The 19,886-nt window shown below is 39.4% G+C and overlaps 1 protein-coding gene across 7 annotated transcripts in view; it reads left to right on the top strand.

Moving 5' to 3' along the window:
* The window catches only part of ABCA4 (ATP binding cassette subfamily A member 4), an 86,827-nt gene that overhangs the window by 53,471 nt on the left and 13,470 nt on the right, over positions 1 to 19,886 (top strand). For all 7 annotated transcript variants that reach the window (XM_030032592.1, XM_030032591.1, XM_030032593.1 and 4 more), the window contains 18 exons: positions 1,861 to 2,038; positions 3,394 to 3,525; positions 4,839 to 4,978; positions 5,781 to 5,918; positions 6,183 to 6,370; positions 7,170 to 7,260; positions 7,867 to 8,072; positions 8,481 to 8,529; positions 9,056 to 9,297; positions 9,743 to 9,867; positions 11,175 to 11,273; positions 12,306 to 12,495; positions 14,656 to 14,750; positions 15,664 to 15,696; positions 16,853 to 16,958; positions 17,081 to 17,155; positions 17,616 to 17,785; positions 18,792 to 18,969. In XM_030032592.1, the coding sequence (XP_029888452.1) occupies positions 1,861 to 2,038; positions 3,394 to 3,525; positions 4,839 to 4,978; positions 5,781 to 5,918; positions 6,183 to 6,370; positions 7,170 to 7,260; positions 7,867 to 8,072; positions 8,481 to 8,529; positions 9,056 to 9,297; positions 9,743 to 9,867; positions 11,175 to 11,273; positions 12,306 to 12,495; positions 14,656 to 14,750; positions 15,664 to 15,696; positions 16,853 to 16,958; positions 17,081 to 17,155; positions 17,616 to 17,785; positions 18,792 to 18,969 (2,435 nt within the window). The remainder of the gene's footprint in view (positions 1 to 1,860; positions 2,039 to 3,393; positions 3,526 to 4,838; positions 4,979 to 5,780; positions 5,919 to 6,182; positions 6,371 to 7,169; positions 7,261 to 7,866; positions 8,073 to 8,480; positions 8,530 to 9,055; positions 9,298 to 9,742; positions 9,868 to 11,174; positions 11,274 to 12,305; positions 12,496 to 14,655; positions 14,751 to 15,663; positions 15,697 to 16,852; positions 16,959 to 17,080; positions 17,156 to 17,615; positions 17,786 to 18,791; positions 18,970 to 19,886) is intronic.

Here is a 19,886-nt window from a genome sequence, read left to right on the forward strand (position 1 = left end):
GCACTGAAAATATGCATTCAGGGTGAATGGAAACAGGACAGGACTTCAAAAGAAAAAAAGACAGGCAGAGGGCAAAGGTTATTTCAGCCAATCTTCTCCTAGTACTGCCTTATCTTTGTGGTGCTGTATTTGTCAGCTCCCAGGTTCCAGTTGCTCTATGGCCACAGAGGAAGGGCTTTGCCTGTCACTGCACAAAAAAGCCTGCCTTCCCTTTCAGCTAGCCACCCAGGAACTGGGAGACATGTGGAGAAGCCAGGAGCAGATCTGGTATGGTTCAAGGACACAGTTTCCAAAATGGCTTCATGTAAAAGCTAGTGCTTCGTGTAAGAGTAATGGGATGGGAAATGGAGAGTAGTTCTAACAGCTTAACTCTAGTGCAGTCCTATACTAGCACAGGTTAGCAGAGCAGGGCAGACACACTATAAATCTGTCCTAATTGCCTGATACATTTTAAGCAGAACTTTCACCAAAGCCCCATCCACATCCCCACAAATGCTGCCATCTCTGAAGAAAGACCTAAAAGGTCCAAAATTGCACTGAGGGAATAGTATCAGAATGGAGAAATATGAATCACAAAAAAAGGGAGCTCAACCCTCCACCAGTGTCCTTCAGGTGATACAAAGCAGATACTGGGGGAGATCATCAAAGAATTTGCCTCAGAACTTGTCAGTGAGTCTTATAGGCAAATATGAATTGAGCTCATGATACACGTTAAACCAAGGATGGTACCTCAATTGCCAATATATGTGTAACTATCTAGCCAGAATCTGTGTGAACTTTTGTAAATACAGGGATGTTTGTATTTGGCCCAGTAAGGTAAAAGGAAACCTAGATTTGTTCACAAAGCAAATGAAAAGTTTGTCATAAACATAATTTTATTTAAAATAATGCTACCCATTCTAGATGAATTATTTCAGCTGCTCTGTAGTATACACAGCTCTCTCATCTACAACATATTTGGGACTTTTTCCTGAGCATTGTTTATAATGATAGTCATACAAGCCACTGATGGAGGTGTGGCTGGTTTCACCCAGATGGCATTGGCTGCTCTCCACACAGGCCTGCTGGGTACTGAACAATTTAAGTAAACTGCAATTGCAAAACAAGCCTCCCTACAAAGCCTTAAGCATTCTGTGTAAACAAAAGTGGACAGGGTCTTTAGTTTAAATTTCTCAACTCCCATAATTCACATTGCCCAAGGGTTTAATTTACTTCAAAGTATGTTTTGTCTAGAAGCTGATGCAATAAAACATCCTGATGGTGCTATTTACAATAATACATTTTTAATCCTGAGAGAAAGCCATCCCATGTAGTGCTCATGTTAGGTACTGCCTAAGTCTTGAGCTGGCCTCAGCAAGGGGGTAAATTTCACCTACCAGGATTAAAGGCAAAATGTTTTTTTTAAAGTATCATAGTAAAAGAATGCACAGCTGGGCAGATGATTTGAATGGCAGATTTCAGCCTGGCTAGAAAGACAACCTGCTGCTTGTTTAATGTAATCTCTCAGCCTATCTAAGTATCTACAGTCAACAATCCCAAATAATCTTCCTGCTACACAGTGAAAACAGAAAGCATGTTCAGCTTCGCCTGATCCAATGAGTTACCTCTCCACAGACCATTATGATTCTGGGCTCTGCTTCTCCTGTGATTGATACATGGATGAATCTAAATTGCACTGCAGTTAGAAATCTTGCCTCACTTTGGTACTGGTGTGACTGGAGAATCTGGCTCTGGCATATGATGCCGTATTTTACTGGGTATGTGCTGTTGCTTCTGCGCTTATTCATGTGTCATTATTGGAACTGGGATTAAAACATGTGCTTTTATTCTTTTTTCATTCTTGATTTCTTGTCTTTCAAGTAAATACCTTCTTTGAGCCTGAGCCAACAGGATTGATTCCAGGAGTATGCATTCAGAACCTGGTGAAGATTTTTGCGAACAGGCCCAAGCCAGCAATAGATGGGATGAATATTACTTTTTATGAGGGCCAGATCACAGCCTTCCTTGGTCACAATGGAGCAGGAAAGACAACGACCATGTAAGTCTGTATTTCAGAAAAAACAAATCCAGGGCAGTCCTCTGTTGCTCTGCCCTGAGGAGCAGTCTTCTCTTTTGACTCTTGCCTTGTCTCTCTACCACCCCTGCAGCTAGATTGACGCACAACAACAAGCTTTTTCCAGACGGGGAAATGCTCCCCCTAGGCAAAGAGAAGATATCCTGGATTAGCTAAAGCCCTGGGAGGGAGGCAATGCATGACAAAAACAAGTGAAAGTCTAGAGAGAAGGAAGCAATTCTTTTCCCCAGAATTCATTTCCCGTGGCCAAACTCCTGATAGGTAATGAGGGAGAAGGATCTTCTGGCTGAAAGATCTGAAGATTTGAAAGCCACCACACTCCACATGTTCTTGGTTTCTCTAACTGGCTTTAAGTCAGTCACGTTTTTTGGTCTGTGTGCAAAGGAGTATAAAATATAGGCCCTCTGTAGACAAAATGGTTACATATATGCAAGATCCATGTCCGGATTAAAATGTTCCTCTAGTCCTAGAACCCTAATGTCTCAGGAAGCTGGACTTCAGGTATGTTTAATTTTCTTTATACAGAACTTTATTTGGCAAAGTAGGATTAATTGGTGAACAAAGTATTTCATGAGTCTGTGACAAAGTCTTTCACCAAATGTTGAAAGAAATTAAGTGTTTCATTATGATTTTTCCCAGCAGATTTTTAAGCTTTTTTAAGTAAAAAAAGACACTTATTTCAAATGCACTTTAAATTGCCTTTTAATTTTTTAATTGTTCCACAAGAAATATGTTCGACCCAAAATAAAAGCATTCTAATATGCTGAAATGTTTTGTAAATTTGTTTTTCTATTCTCCTGATAAAAACAAAAATTTCTATTGCTTTGAAGTTTTCAGAACTGAAAAATCTATTATTCGTCCAAATCTAGTAACAGGTTCCACCTATTTGCAATATAACATTCAGCCCCCTTCCATTTTACAGAAAATAAAGGTGTAGGGCATGAGTCAGTGCGACTGGAGACCTCAAAACATTATTCTCTATCTTGGTCACAGCGAGCTTCATTTTAGACCCATTTGTACATAGGGGTGATGTAATGTGCTGAACAAACTACTCTGAAACAGTGTAGCTGACTAAACCAGTTTTTTAATGCAGACCAGAACCTTACAGACAGGTGTATCAAAAATTATATTAGCAAATCCACAAGATTCTCACTGTAGCAGGGCAAGAGTATTTATATGTGTGCTTTTTACTGGAACTGTTTCATCGAGGCCTGTACTAAGAAGTCATCATGCTCCATCTAGTGGAATCATGCAATGCACCTTTCTAATCAGGCACAGAAAGATAGGAGAGTGGGAATTTCCTCATTTTATTTTCCCAGGTCGATACTGACAGGCCTCTTCCCACCTACCTCTGGAACCGTGCTGATTGGCGGTCTGGATATTCAGACTCACATGGACTCCATACGGCACAGATTAGGCATGTGCCCTCAGTACAACATCTTATTCAATCAGTAAGTATCATTCTATACTAGCTTTAAGAATAAGGGTCTGTTGTGGTTTAACCCCAGCCAGCAACTAAGCACCATGCAGCCGCTCACTCACTCCCCCCCCGCCACGATGGGGGAGAAAATCAGGAAAAGAAGTAAAACTCATGGGTTGAGAGGCGAACGGTTTAATAGAACAAAAAAGAAGAAACTAATAATGATAACACTAATAAAATGACAACAGTAATAATAAAAGGATTGGAATGTACAAATGATGCGCAGTGCAATTGCTCACCACCCGCTGACCGATGCCCAGTTAGTTCCCAAGCAGCGATCTGCACCCCCTGGCCAACTCCCCCCACTTTATATACTGGGCATGACATCACATGGTAGGGAACATTCCTTTGGACACTTTGGATCAGCTTTCCTGGCTGTGTCCCTTCCCAACTTCTTGTGCCCCTCCAGCTTTCTCGCTGGCTGGGCATGAGAAGCTGAAAAATCCTTGACTTTAGACTAAACACTACTTAGCAAAAACTGAAAACATCAGTGTTATCAACATTCTTCACATACTGAACTCAAAACATAGCACCCTACCAGCTACTGAGAAGACAATTTAACTCTACCCCAGCTTGAAACCAGGAGAGGGTCCCACTCTGCATGCTTGACACATCCCCAAAGTCTGTGTAGTCTCTTTCTCTTACTGTGCTGGCAGTAGATATGTCTTAGAAGCACATATCCAGCTCTTAACAGTCAAATGGGGTAGGTGTTGCCCTTCTCCAGTAGAAATCTCCTGCATCATTTAGGTGGGAACAAAGAAGTTTCCAAGGAAAATGACAGTAGTCTTGGTGTTGGTGTTTTCTGTTGCAGTGTGGGTTTGCAGGAGTTCAGCCTGGGGATTCATGCACTATAATTTAGGCCTCCTAAAGCAAAAAAATCTGAGCGGACACTTTGCACCCATTTTGCACTACCACCCGACCATTTACTACCTTTGCAAGTGATTTCCAGCTTCACTGCCAGCACCCTGTGTTCATCTCAACAGCAGACTGTCTTCCATAATGCAGCTACTCACATTAGCTCCCATTTTATTCCCATAAGTGGATAGCTTGATGCCTGCTATACCTGTTCCTTTAGTAGCAGGTTCTGCTTTGAAAAGGCAGAGAAAGAGCCTATGACATCTGAGTGAAGTGTGTTGATCCCAAAGAAGATCTGTGATCCAGATTTAGGGTAAACCAGCCTCTCTTCCTTTAGCAAGATAAAGCTAGAGTGAATTTACTGCTGCTTGGGAAAAAATCTGCTTATTCATTTAAATTGCCTTGGTGTCTTTCTGTCTGATTTCACAGCCTTACTGTAGCAGAGCACATCTTGTTTTACTCTCAACTGAAAGGGAGATCCAGGGATGAAGCTGAGCAAGAGCTGGAAACAATGCTAGAAGACATGGGCCTCACCCATAAAAGGAATGAAGAGGCTCAGAATTTGTCAGGTGCCCACAGTATTGTTCTAAGACGCTTTTTCTGCTGCCTTTTCTTTGTCTTCAGGCAATTATTGTTTGAATTAAATGTTTAAGGCCATATTCTGACACATCACTGTGCACTGGGGAGGTCTTTACTCTCCAAAGAGTAAATGGGACTGTACAAATAGTAAAGCTGGCATAACCTGTCCCTAAAGCTTCTGTTTCTTATAAATATACAACAAATTCAAATATACTTAAAGCTGTTATTTTTAAATGAGCATATAAAAAAAATAAATCAATGTAAGAAAAAAAATGTTCTATTATTTCAAATATTATACTATCATGCTGCTCCGCTGTTTGGATCAGTACTCTATAATACTGTATTATATGGTAGGAGTGATTTCTTTCATTCTAAAGGTACAAATCCACATGGTGCATTTGAACACATTTCACTTTCAGATTCAACAGCTCATTTGAATAAAGTCAGGTGTTCTTATACTAGTTTGTCCTGATTGCAACTATAAAAGTTGGCTAGTTTCACCTGAGAACATAAAAATCTCCTATCTTACTGCTTTTGCTTCGGGCAAGAAGCAGAAAATGCAGTGCATAGATGAAAAAATATATTTAAAAAAATAACAAAGGTTTGAAAAAGCTGTTCTGAACTTCAGAAGAAAAATGTGACTACTGATTTAACTTTGCAGAAATATTTGTGCGAGGATGGGTTTTGTTTCACATGTATCAGTTTGTCCTCACACTGAAAAGCAATGTTAATTACATCCCTGCCACTTACGTAACTTATCTCAGATTCCTGGATGTGTCTGTCCTCTGGTAGGTGGAATGCAAAGGAAACTGTCTGTTGCCATCGCTTTTGTGGGTGAAGCAAAAGTGGTAGTCTTGGATGAGCCCACTTCTGGAGTTGATCCATATTCCAGGCGGTCTATTTGGGATCTTCTGCTGAAGTATCGCTCAGGTAACAGGTTTGAGAGTAGAAATTGTTTTGTTTTGTTTTAAAACCTGTTACAGATGCAGCATGTCCCTGCTGTGTAAACTGTCATGAGTAGTGGGATATGAATACAAGCAAACAAGATTCTTTGAACAGACACCTATGGATGTGGCAAACCTGGGACCTGGCTCTGGTGCAGAGAAAACCCTGCATTAATTGCCAAAAAACTAACCACAGTTTTGAGTTCCAGAGAGAGTCCATGCCTTGAACTTTCCTCCTTGTTCCTTCTAGGCAGAACCATCATCCTCTCAACCCATCACATGGATGAGGCAGACATCCTTGGAGACAGAGTAGCCATCATATCCCAAGGGAAACTCTTCTGCTCAGGCTCTCCTGTATTCTTGAAGAACTGTTTTGGGTCTGGTTTCTATCTCACTCTTGTTCGCAAGATGAAAAACACCAGAATTGGAAGGGCTACAGTAAGTATGTAGTTCTTTCCCTGCACATGTGATCTGAAAAATACTTACACGTATTCATGCACTGCACCAAGGTAGAAAGCAGTTAAGTGCTGCTTGAGGCTGTGTACAAAACTGATTTCAAAATGAAGAAAGTAATGAGAAAATTTGATGACACCTCATGAAATTATATGGATACATGAGTCTCTCTGAAAAATCTTCTCTGGGTATATATATATATATATATATATATAGTCAGCCAGACAGGTGAAAATAATAAGTGAATATGAAGCCCTCAGTGGTCTACAGTTCATTCTCATCAGTTGAGTATGTCTAAACTTTTACCAATCAAGTTACCTTTGTCCATATACAGGTCTTTCTGATGCTTGCTTTTGCAGTACACTAGTTGTAAGCATGGTGTAGTCTAGTAACTAGCACAGACACCAGAAGAGTCTACATTTGCCCATAGCTAAACCAGCATCGCACAGCTTGAAAAGTAAGGATCTGGATTGTTTCTGCTGTTAGTAGTGCTTCCAGTCTTAGTAGCAACATGATCTGTATACTCATGGCAACGGCTGATTGCATTTCCCAGGTATTTTGCATGCAATGTAGAACTGACAGATATGCTTTGTGCAGTGGATTTATGGTTTTTGCATTGCTTAATCCAGTCCTCAGCTGACTTTCAGTATAATATGTTCAAGATGCTCCAGTTATGCCGTATTTTTCACTGACTCAAGCTGTTCAAAGGCTGACAACTCTTACATCCTGTTTTGCATGCAACTGAAGCACTTTCATCTTTGTATCTGTTGCTTGTCCATGCTAGTCGCTTTGTAGCTGCGGATCTCAGTGCTCCTGCTCCTGCTCCAGCTGTGCACGCAGTGACAAAGAAGAAGCTCCAGAGCAGGAACTGGATGGTAAGAAGTGGGGTGATTCAGCATTCCAGCACATAGCTATGTCTCCTGTTATGCTGTAATCTCATTTTACAGATCAATGCTGCTGAGGCCCACTTCTTCAGTACTTGTGTCTAACATGTATATTGTAACATGAATTTGATAAGGTTTCTTTGTGGCTTGGCTTACCATTGCTCCTTTTTTATGTATATGTGGTCTCAGGTACAGATGATGAACTGGAAGTTTGTGTGCTTTAGAAGTATAGACTGAGTTTTGAACTGCTCTGCACCAAAGTGTGTAATTTGTTAATGAAACCTGAAGCATATTTAGAGCAAAAGAAACTGGCTTTCTCAGAAAAAGTAATTTTGGCTTTTCTACATTAAGAAAAGAAATTAAGTAGATATTCCTGAAGATTTTGTTGTGCTTTATTAACAGACCTAAAATAGTTTCCTGCTACATAGTTCCAGAGCATAATTAGCAACATAGCCCAGTCTATTACAGAATTAACTGAGATATTTGTGAGTTATGTAATAGAGCAGTCCCCTTTTGTATAGTGCAAACAACAGCTTTTGAATCATGCTTAGCATGGTTAAATATTCATTCTTTGAACACTGTTTTGACTTTTCACAGGAGATCTGAATGAGCTAGCAGAAGTAATTCATCATCATATCCCAGAAGCAAAATTAATTGAAAGCATCGGTCAGGAACTCATTTACCTTTTGCCCAATAAACACTTTAAACAGCGATCTTATGCCAGTCTCTTCAGAGAACTGGAGGAAACATTGGATGACCTGGGACTCAGCAGTTTTGGAGTTTCAGACACACCACTTGAAGAGGTAACAGACAGATTAAAATTCCTGCTGATCTTATCATCAGTCCCCAAAATGTTTTCTGAGACAGTTCCTGTTCTTAAACATGTAATCTTATTAATTCCTAATATCCCCTTCAAAACCTCAGAAAGTCTTTGGGATGGGTGTAGAGAAAGGATCCAAGCCTTACTTCATGTTAGCCTTGTGGAACATGATTCATTAGCCTGAAATCTGTCTTTCTTTGTATCTTAGTTTATTCGTTTCTTTATTTTTTTAGATACTTCATAAGAGACCTCTGATTGTGTAATAAGCAGGACTACTGAAAGTGTATCTAAATTTTTTTCTGTTACGTTAAAGGATGATGTATAGTGTTCCAGAGGTCAGGTTATTGTACCTGTTCTATTCCTAACCAGGAGATGTATTTGTCTATGGCAGGTTTTCTTAAAGGTCACAGCAGAAGCTGACCCTGGAATGCAAAAGGCAGGTATGGATCCATGAATCAGTATTTGATAAACTTTTCTTGGGACTGTTCTGTATTCTGAACACCAAGTAAAGAGGAGCCTCAGAACTTTCAGTCTTTGTATGGTGTTCTTGCCAAAATAAATTTGGTCAGCAAATACCTGTTTTGGGGGCCTGACGTGATATCTGAGAAACAAGATGAAGTCAGCAGAAAGACTTTTATTTTGATTGGATGAGGTTCTTAACTATGTAAATAAAAGTAGAGGGTCAAGCCCCCAGATGTCAATGGTTTTAGTAGTTTTATAAAAAGTACTTTGCTGACCATTAGTTCATAAACTACATACATAATTAACTTGTTCATCCTGCTGAGTAAGAGGAGTGTTAACCTATATGATGCCACTAGATATAGCCACAGTGCAACAGTTGTAATTAAAGCAATCTGGTGATGTGATATTTACAGTTGGTAAAATCCGGAGCTCATTAAAATGTTTATGCTACCCTCATATATGGAGGATAAAGTGTCTTCTCTGCCCCTTTTCATCTTAACCTAGAAGATACTCAAGAAAATGGTTCTACTCTTGGCAAAACTTCTACTGAGAACAAACCAGCTGAACAAACTGCACTGAAAACTAATGACACTTCTCGAATGCCAGTAGGCATAGCAGGAGATCAAAATGAAGGCAAAGGGTCCCGACAGTATAAAGGTTTTCAGCTTGTACATCAGCAGATCAAAGCACTGCTCATCAAACGGTTCCACCATGCCTCCCGCAGCCACAAGGACTTCCTAGCCCAGGTATTGCCTGACTTTTGCTGTTCTTGACTCTTTCCCACAACATTCTCAATGCTGTCTTTCCCAGCAATGTCTCTATACAAAGCAACAGAGGTGTTGCAAATGGGTAACAATGTAATGTAATGTAACGTAATGGTCCCTAACTGTTCTAATTATGATTCCAACTCTTCTGCATCGTATTCTATTTCTTTCTGCCTGGAGTCCCAAGTTCACGATTCAATCACTACTAGCACAGCATTTTATTTTTAACCTAATACATCTCTGTGACAACCAGAATCTTAACCGAAAACATTCAAAATTAAATTGTTGATGTTCAGGAGCTAAGCTAGATCTGATCTGTGTGCTCCTGCTGTCCTTCCTTTGTTTATATATATTATGAGGTATGTACAGTGTCACTCTAATATATTATGTCTAATAACCTAGTGTGATGTTTTCATGTTCCCTGCAGATTGTTCTCCCTGCTAGTTTTGTGTTGCTGTCTTTAATACTTACAGTCATTATTCCTCCGTTTGGAGAATATCCTGCCTTAACCTTACACCCTTGGATCTATGGACAACAGTTTACTTTCTTCAGGTAAGAGGAATCACTGAGTAAAAGTACATCTGTCATATATACCACCTTTCCTTCCTAGCATTTAGGATCATGGGGCCCTGTCTTACTGGGCGTTTCTCACTCTATGTGGTATAAAAAAGGATTCACTCCACTGGAATTGGCAGATTTAAAATAGCGTGAAATTGATGCAAGTGGAAAATATAGCAAGTGGAAAATAACCAATAGTCCTTCAAATATCTTGCTATCTTTGGTACTTCCCTCTTCCTACCTGAATTCATGGGCTTAACACTTACAAAGTTACGTCCTGCCTAACAGGAGATCCAGGACAGTAAGAAATTTGACCGTTTCTGATACGCCATTGAACTACTCCTGTATTCATAATCTTAGAGAACAATGAGATTCAAGCCTACCTGCTGACCTGTGGTAGATTTATTTATAGTTAGTACAGTATTTGGGCAAAGTTATGGAAACAAGATAAAAGCAGAGACTCTTAGGTTTTATTAATGCTGCTGCTTAGCAGTTTCTCCCCACACAATATCCTTTGGCTGGGTCTAAATTTTTTTTGTCCACTAGCACTTTGTCTCCTTTCATTGTTCATAGAAGCTTCAGTTCTGTTCTTTCCAGATCACTGCACAATTCCTCTCTGCTCTCCTGAATACTTGCTTCGCCTTCACTTCCACGTATTCCAAAGCTGAACTTGCACCTGTTCAAAACATATGCAATGCAGAGGAAATTTATAAACAGCGTTTAAGTCCTAGACTAGATCACAACTAGCAGAAAGCAACAAAACTGAAGGCAATAATTCTGAAGCATTTTACTTGAGTTTCATACTGAAAATTCACATGAATCTTTAATTTACATATGGTAGTGTGTTGGAGCAGTTTGATATTCATACTTGTATAACACTTGGCACTAGCAATATTCTGTAGTCTAATGTTATTAGGTTGTTAGTTGCAGACGCTTCACTATTAGCAGCATTGTCTCTTTGGCCTCAGCAAATGAAAATGCGGAATATGTTTTTCATCTGATTACTGAGTGTGACAGGGCAGAGAGGGTAGAAATGTGGATTCAAGCCTTTTTGGAGAATATTGCTATAGGACTATGTCAGAAGTCATCCTTTAATATTAGGAGAAAAGGACCATTGCTTTAGCCTGTTAACTATCTTGGAAGGTTCTGGGGTTTTGCATAAATAAATAAAATAATTGCATTATCAGCATTTGGAGGGGGGCAGTTGGTTCTACCATATGGCTGTCCTTCACCAGTTGCCATGTGTATTCCAGTACAATAGTTTGAAAAAAATTTTATAAAGTCCTTTCTTATTCCCTTAGCAATGAGCGTCCTGGCAGTGAGCAAATGGTCTCCCTCACTGATGCTTTCTTGAATAAACCAGGATTTGGAAATCGCTGCGTGAAGAATCAGCTTCTTCCGTAAGTAGCTAGATAATCTCTCTTGAACGAGATTCTAGCAGGGAATTACTAGTGGAACTTGTAGTGAAACAAGAATGAATTGGCTTGACTTTTCATTAGAGCCAATGCTTCAGATATATTGTTGGCAATAATTCAGGTCAAAAGTAACAAACAAACAGCAAGATAACCAATGCTACTGGATTAAGAATGATTCACAGGGCTCAATGTGACTAGCTGGAAACCAGCTCCTGTAGCCTTGTATTGAGAATTAAGCAACCTTGAAATTTATGTCAGTAGGCCAGTGGGCTCAGACCCAAATCTTCACAGCTTCCCTGACATTTTCCACCTGTGAGTCCCCTCAGGTTCCTCCTGTTGCCACTAGTGTGTTTGGAAGCAATAGCTTCAGCAGTTGCTTAGATTGTGAAGTGGCAATAGGACAGTCTCTATGATTTGAAGCTATTCTCACTCTGAAGTGAGGACAATGTTAGTAGAGCTGTTACTTTAACATTTGTTGTCCTACCCACTTACCCTGCCTGTGAGTCCTGCTTTGGGGGCATTTGTCACTGGCATGCTATGCGTTGCCATTTGTTCCTTTTCTCCTGCCTCTCTCCCAGTCATGATATCCAGCAGCTTGATTTTTCTGGCTGTCCTCCCCTCTTTCTTCCCCTTCCTCTCCTCTGCCTGGTACAGCAGGGATAAAGACGAAACATCAAAAAAATAGATAAAAGAGTCTGCATGAACAAGGAAAGGGATAGTTTCTTCACAAAGATATGTGTCCGCTGCAGATTTCATGTCTACTACTGAGTCAAACACAGTCCTCTTGTTCCTTCAGTGTCCTATCTGCAAGCTGAAGACAGTAAAATTGGCAGAGATGTGGGGAGAGATTATATTTATTCATGTTTACTGAGTACTCTAAAATGTTCTTCTTATTTGTAACTCATGCCATAAGGGCTGAGAGGAGAATGTCTGCTGAGAGTGTTGTGATTTTGTGGATTTGTAAGCTCTCATAAACTGTATCTCTGCATAGCTTAAAGAGACTGTTCCTCTACACAGGAACTACCCATGCAATAATATGCCAACTGCCTGGAACACACCTGCTGTTCATCCTAACCTAAGCAGCCTCCTGCTGAGCCAAAAGTGGAGCCCTGAGAATCCTTCACCTCCCTGCAAGTGCAGCACTCACAAGCAACTCACTATGCTGCCAGAATGCCCTGCAGGTGCAGGAGGCCTCCCGCCACCACAGGTTGTGTCCTTGTGCCATAAATCTTTGTAGTGCAGTGCTGGAAAGGGGATTAGTGTGTAAGTACCTTGCCATGGCAACATACATGGAAGGAATTGAGTACATTTTTAAGGGAGCAAGAATTGCTGGAATTTGGAATTCAGTTTCAGAAGTATTGGGAAATCTTGCACATTTAAATGAAATTTCATTACTATTTTCATCCAAATCGCAAACTTTTCATATAGAAAAAAAATCACAAAAATTTTAACAATTTATCAAATAATTTTTTAAAAAGTCTTAATTTTTTTTTGCCTCAGAGAACAATTCTATTTAGAAGATTGCCTTTCCTTAAAGAAGGGAAGGGAAAGAGGGAGAAAGAAGAAAGGAAGGAACAAAAAAAGTAACGATTTTGAAAAACATGGGGTGGGGTCATCTCATTAAAAATGGAAAAATTAATATTGAGTCAACCCCAAATAATTATTTTTTTACATATCTTTTGGTTCCATTTCTAGAAAGAAAGTTCTAAGCTAGCAAAACAAATGTTTGTATGCATGTGCATGAAGAGGAATAATTTAATAACCATTGATGCTGTATGGAGAAGAGATGAGCTACATTCCCACCTGTTCCTATCAATGAATAATCTTAGTCGTGCCCTTTATAAAATGTGCTTGCTCTTTTGAAGAGCAAAGGAAATTTATAGCCTGTTAGTGTTTACATTTACTAAATGTTTTTCTAACAAGTTAAAGAAAACGGAACTACAGCCACTCTTAGAGTAATAGCTCACTATTTAATATCTCACCATGCACACCATTCAACTTTAATATTCTTGTTTGCCAGGCTGCACACATTAGCCAAATGACTAAAATAATTCTAGTTTTAACAGTAATGTCACAAGCTTAATAAATTTCTGAATCCAAATCCATGACACAATCTCTCAAAAATACTGATTCAGCTTGCTTTGGTTTCTCTATCACTATTCACAAAACAACAAAACAAAGTTGTTTTAGATATCTGTAGAATTCCTGTTTATGAAGAAAAAAAAAAGAAATTAATAAAGAGGTTATATTCTGACCTTATTCACAGCATCCCAAGTTATTTCTGATTTCCAGGTAATCCTTGTCCAATGGATAGCCAAAGTTGAATTCTGCTAATTGCGTGCTACTGTATTTGAGAGGGAAATTTAGTCTAAAACTTCAAATCCAAGTAGGATGCAAAATTAATTTTTTTGTTTGTTTGTGGGGATTCTAGTCCTCTAAGGAAAATGTGTTTATTATAATATTATCCTGATAATTTTGCAGGATATGATAATTTTATATAACTTGTCAGGAAGAAAGTCTCCAGGGAAGCAACAGTATGTAAATAATTGTGAAGTATGTCTGAGCATAGACAGCTCATTTAATGAAGGGACTATGAGGCTGCTACCGGTCTTCCTGTGTATTGTCTAGAATCAGCTAGACATCTGTCATGTATCTTCTGTGTCATCCAGTACTGCCTCTCTGTGGACAAATGTAGGAACTTCTGGAAAGTTCATTAGACTTACTTTCTAGGTCATTACTAGGTCGTTTCAGGTTGCAAGCTTTGCCCTCTGAAACTGCCCAGGAACCTTTTAAAGTATATTCTACCTTGGGATAAACTCAGCAAGTTTGAAGTCTTGCATTTCACAGCAACACTATATTTGCAAAAGACTCACAGAAGCGTCATGTGGCATCATTTTCATTACAAAAAAAGAGAGTAATAATTTTCATTCAAAGTATCTAACATGCTAGTGAAGGTGAAGTTTCATATTAGTTTTTACTTCAACTTGCTAAATCACAGAAAACTACCTGATCTTCATTGGGACCTCAATTTATTTGAAAAGCTTCTTTCTTTCACAGTGAAGAAAAAGCCTTGAGCAACGCTGGCCTTTGTTGCAAATAACTCGGGCCAAGTTTCAAAGTGAAGCGCAACTGTTTTGTGTCAGGCATTGCAAACTTCTGTGATTTCATCATTTCTTCTGAAATCTTAGTAAAGTAAGGATGTTTGGGCTAGAAAGTGAATGACCCACTCTCATTTCAGTGATAATATGAACCTGAGCAATTCTTCTGAACCAAACCTACTTTTGCCATTTTCCTGACAAACACTTACTTAATAGCTTTAGAGACTGTAAAGTTTACTGTGATTGATTAGATTTTCTTTTCTTTCCAGAGAGTGCAGCACAGCACAGAAATTCTTCAAGATCTGACCCACAGAAATATTTCAGATTTTCTGGTGAAAACATATCCCACTTTGATAAAAGGGAGGTAGGTTTGAATCTCTCTTGTTTTTTCACATGCAGTATTTTGTACCTGGCCACGAAATTCTCATTTAATAATAACATAGCACCTGATTTGCCACAGTATTGTGCAGACTTGAGCATCATGTCCATATTCCTGATGTAAGAATTAGGAGATGCTCATTTCAAGAGAGTTAAATTGTTTTAATTATACCTATTTTTATAATCAGGTACTCCTTTATAGGCAGAGCTAAGTTTCAATGTTGATGGAATACCATGTTAATGGTAACTGTGTCAATGGTGAGAAAACTGGTGCCTTGGCACAGCATGATGAACTGCCTTACAGAGATACTAGTTTGTGTCCCTGAAGAGCTGTAGCCACACCAGCATGATGAACTGCCTGACTTAATTATCACTTGCTTCCCAGAAGTGCTAAAGAGCCAAAGGACAATGTTACATATATATACATCTATCCTACTGATAGCTCCTCAGCTTGCCTGAGCATTGTGCATGGTAATTAGCTGTGCAGTGTCCATGGCCTATTATTTTTGATTCAGGCCTTGCTACCTTTTCAATTCCCAGCAGAGTTCTTTGAATTCTCATTATATTAACTTTGTGCTGGCTGCCTTTGACTAATTCCTCTTAGCACGTCATAATTGCTTTAGATACATCTTTTAAAATCAATTCATTATGGATTTAGGATAGAGCCAGTATGCGTCACTTTAGAAATCTTGCTTATCTCTGTATGAGCTGGAGATGAATCATGTCAGAAAACAAAACAAAACCAAAAACCAAAAACCCACTGCAGGGAATACCAAATGTCCTGACAACCCCACAACTCAAAGTAATAGGAGTTCACCTTTCATTTCCATTTAAGCCTGACAATACCATCGACTTTGGTTCAGTGCATTAAGAGACAGGATTCTTTTTGTCTGTTTCAGCTTGAAGAGCAAATACTGGGTCAATGAACAAAGGTAAGAAACAAGTTCACAGATTATGGTGGTAAATAATGGAACAATGAATTTCTGTTTATCCACGGAGCCTCGCAATGTTTCTCTGAATGGTCAAGGGGAATTGTGGCAGATAGTATAGAACAAAGAGATGGCTTCAGTGGGAAACAAGTTGGGGGTCAGCAAAGGTTTTATAAAGACAAGGGGTTATATTTGTTTGGACTACCCCCACAAGGATGAAGGCCAGAGGCACACAATGGAACTATCACAGTTTTATTATCTACAAGAGTCAGACTAATGGGATCTGGGTGATGGAAAGTTACAATACAATACTGCACTACATTGCAGTAGTGCTCTGATGCCCCTCTTTCAAAGTGCAGCAGAAAAATATAAACCCTCCAAAAAAAGGACCTGGGTAAGATGAAACCTAGATGCCAGCCTATCAAATACAGAAGTAACAACCGTGACACCTCATCCCTGGTCTGAATATGCGTAGTAGTTATAAAACAGATTCCACTAGTGCTCCATGCTTATGTAGAGGCATCAGCTAACCCCAGTATGATGTCTACTGCAGATACTAAGCTTGAAAAGATGACTGATTAGCCTGAAGAACATACTTACTTAGTTTTTCAGCAGCAGTAGGAATTCACTTCAAAGGTGGCAGCCAGATGACTGGCTTCCTTCACGGAATATCTGCTTGTTCATGTGCAAACATTACTTTCTATAGGATTTGACTTTGGTTCATCTCATGCAATAGTATTTATCATTATGGAGTATTGGCTGGCACCAGCATTGCTGAATACCTGCTTCTCTCAGGGCAACTGAAATTTTAACTGAGGTCCATGCTGTCCTCAGTCCTCCATGCTGTTCAAACAGTTATATCTCAATTATCTTGATTTAAAGATTTTGCACTGTAGAAAGAACTGTTTTCTCCAAGTCTTGTATCTAAATAATAATTTTCTTGGGATCCTGGCATGAACCCCTCAGAAACTGTTAGAACTTCTATTATTTGTAAGCCCTATAAAGACCTAATACAACCTGTTAGAAAGAGATTGTTATACATTAATTATGTGATGTATAGAAATCAAACTTATATTAAGTGGATTTTTAGTATTTCCATCAATGTATAGAGTTTTGGGTCTGTGGTACAAGTGACTAATGATTCTGTTCTCTTTGTTAGATATGGAGGAATTTCTATAGGAGGAAGGCTCCCAGTCCTTCATGTTTCTGGAGATCAAGTTGTCAATTTTTTAAGTGATCTTGGCCGAATGATGAATGTGACAGGAGTAAGCAAGAATTTTTTTTTTTTTTTTTGTCCCCTTACTTAAGAATTGTTACAAAGCTGAAAACCTGCAGCACTGGATTTCACCCAGACAACTGATCTTTAGCCTTCTCTTTTTTATTTTAGGGAAAAACTTCACTGGCTGCTGCTAAAGAAATTTCTAATTTCCTTAAATACATGGAAACTGAAGATAATATTAAGGTATTTGCTGGAAGTAGTCTGCTAGCTCACAGTCTTTCTTGACATAGGCTTCAGATTGTGAGAATATTGCTAGTGGCATTCTCAGATGCAAGAAGAGCTGAAGTACTATACTTATTATAAGTAACATGGGATACAGTGTTAATGCAAAGTTATTTCTAATGTGAGATTTTTTTAACCATGTTCTTGCTGTCCTAAATACTTCTGAGTAGAACACATTCTGCTAAATTTTAAAATGTGCTTCTATAAAATCCCTTGACAGTGGTTGTCCAACCCTTTTAAAAGCATAGTATGTGAGCTCCTCCTGCTGGACTGTGCCTAGGAGCTATGAATTCCTGGTGCTGGATTCTTCCCTGCTGACAATGTCCACCAAAGTAGATCAAAGGCAGCCAAGTTTTCTCCTGCAGCTCAGGGTTATTAATGAAGGCTTCTGAAATGAATCTGTGCTTTCTGACTCTTTTAGGTGTGGTTTAACAATAAAGGCTGGCATGCTATGGTTAGTTTCCTTAATGTAGCCAATAATGCAATCCTTAGAGCTAACCTGCGGACTGGCCAAGACCCTGAGGAATATGGGATCACTGCTGTAAACCATCCTCTGAACCTCACTAAGGAGCAACTCTCTGAAGTCACTGTGTAAGTCTGCCTGTGCTCTGCTGCTGGCTTTTATCCTTCCTTCTCCTGGCAGCTTTACCACCTCCAGTGTACTCACACTCTGAGGTGAAATAGTTCAATTGGCAGAATGCAGAGAGCTTTCCCTGAAGTTTTATTCTAATCAAGAATTAGATATACAATCTGTTCTTTTCTGTCTCATTATATTCCTATAAGAGTTCATTCCCATCCCGTGTAGGAGCTATGACTATTAGTTATACATGATTACATGTTTTTGTTGATTCCCAAGCACAAAGATTCTGAAGTCTTTGTTCATGCTCCAAAGCCAATAGATCTACTTGTAAAATAACACGGAGATCATAACCAAAAAAAGAATCAGAAATTATCCTTAAGTGACTACAGGTAGGCAGTAGTCGGCAACCTCCATCTTGGTGCCAAGGACAGCACACAGGTAGATTTTCAACAGCATGTAGTAGGGTTGGTGTATTCCAGAATCTAAAAGCCATAATTTCTTGAAAAAGACGCCACTAACAAGACATGACATCCTGCTCATGTCTCTCCACTCATGTCTCCTATTAAGTTCAGAATTCAGTGAAACTGAAAACTCTGCCTAAGCACAGAGGCAAGATCTGCATATCATCTCAGTGTCTGCGACTTGCCTCTTTGAGTCCTTCTTTTCCCAGCTCCCAGAGCACTTCAGCTATTGTGCCTTAATGTCTTGTTTGAGACACACCATACAGGAAAGGCTGTCAAACTGAAATATTTATATATAGGAGTTGAACTGTTCCAGAGAATGAAGGCAAGTAAAAAATCAGGGAATGGTGCCAGCATCATCCATATTTGTAAGCTACAGTCCCCGACACAATTTGGGAAAATACACTAGCACATTTTGAAATTGGAAAAGTCTTCTACTTAAAAAATAACTTTGCTACTTCTAGATCTTAAAATTCCCTCCAGATTCCCCAAATGCTAATATAGTGTTGTGTTGCATCCATTCTCTTGCTCACAGTCCATTCTTGTGCTGTTTTAGGCTGACCACTTCAGTGGATGCTGTTGTTGCCATCTGTGTGATTTTTGCCATGTCCTTTATACCAGCCAGTTTTGTTTTATACCTGATCCAAGAACGTGTAACAAAAGCCAAGCATCTACAGTTTGTCAGTGGTGTGAGCCCTGCAGTCTACTGGCTAACTAACTTCTTGTGGGACATAGTGAGTAACTGCTGGTCTGATTTCATAGCCTGTGATTATTCCTGGGTTTGCATGAACTGGGGACTAATCAGTGAATCGAGTGAAGGTGATTCTGAGCATTGCAAAGCATTCACTTCTTCAGGTGTTTCTCAGAAAGCATGCTAAGGGTCTGATCTCGTAATTACATTATGTAGAAATTAAGTCAGGTGCACAACTCATTATTCAACTAATGAAGCTGAAATTGTTGTTATCTTAGGGTTTCTAGTCCTTACAACTGAATGTATAATAAAGTAAAACTTACCACAGCAGGGGAAAGCCCAGTTGCCTGATGCTAGTCACTCCTGCCCTATAGAAGAACCATAACATGTTTCAAGATATTCAAGAAATCTAAGTGGGGGAGATTCACAGGCTGCTGGAACAGTAGCTGGAGGCCAGACGAAATACTCTAGGGTGTCTAAAATGACATAGATTTATTTGTTTAGGTCACTGAATCATGTTCACTGTGTTATTCCAAAAGGATTTAGACCACAGGCCCAGGCTTGCTTAGACACAGCTCAGCTACCCTCCCATTACTCCTCAGGCCACTTTGTCACAAAGGAGCAAATTCTTTGCCTGGTTGAGACACAGCAGGAGGCTTGTTTTCTAGCCATGCCTTCTCAACAAAGAGAGCAGCCAACAGCTTATGCAATAAGAAAAGCATGAACATGGAATTGAAAAAATTAAAAAGAAAAAAAATTGAAATAATTGAAAAGCCCAAAACTCTTCAGGCTTTGGAAGGTGCTCTTTAAGGAGAAAGTAAAGCAAAGCATTAACTTAGGAAATGAGGGGAAAGAAGCAGGTCTCTGAGTTACTGTCCCCTGCTAGTCACAGCAGCCTCCCAGCAGCTTCCTTGACAGGAATTCTGCTTGGCCATGGCCCTTGACAGCATGATGCAAAGG

This window comes from Aquila chrysaetos, chromosome 12, assembly GCF_900496995.4.
Source record: "Aquila chrysaetos chrysaetos chromosome 12, bAquChr1.4, whole genome shotgun sequence".
In the NCBI taxonomy this organism is placed as follows: Eukaryota; Metazoa; Chordata; class Aves; order Accipitriformes; family Accipitridae; genus Aquila; species Aquila chrysaetos.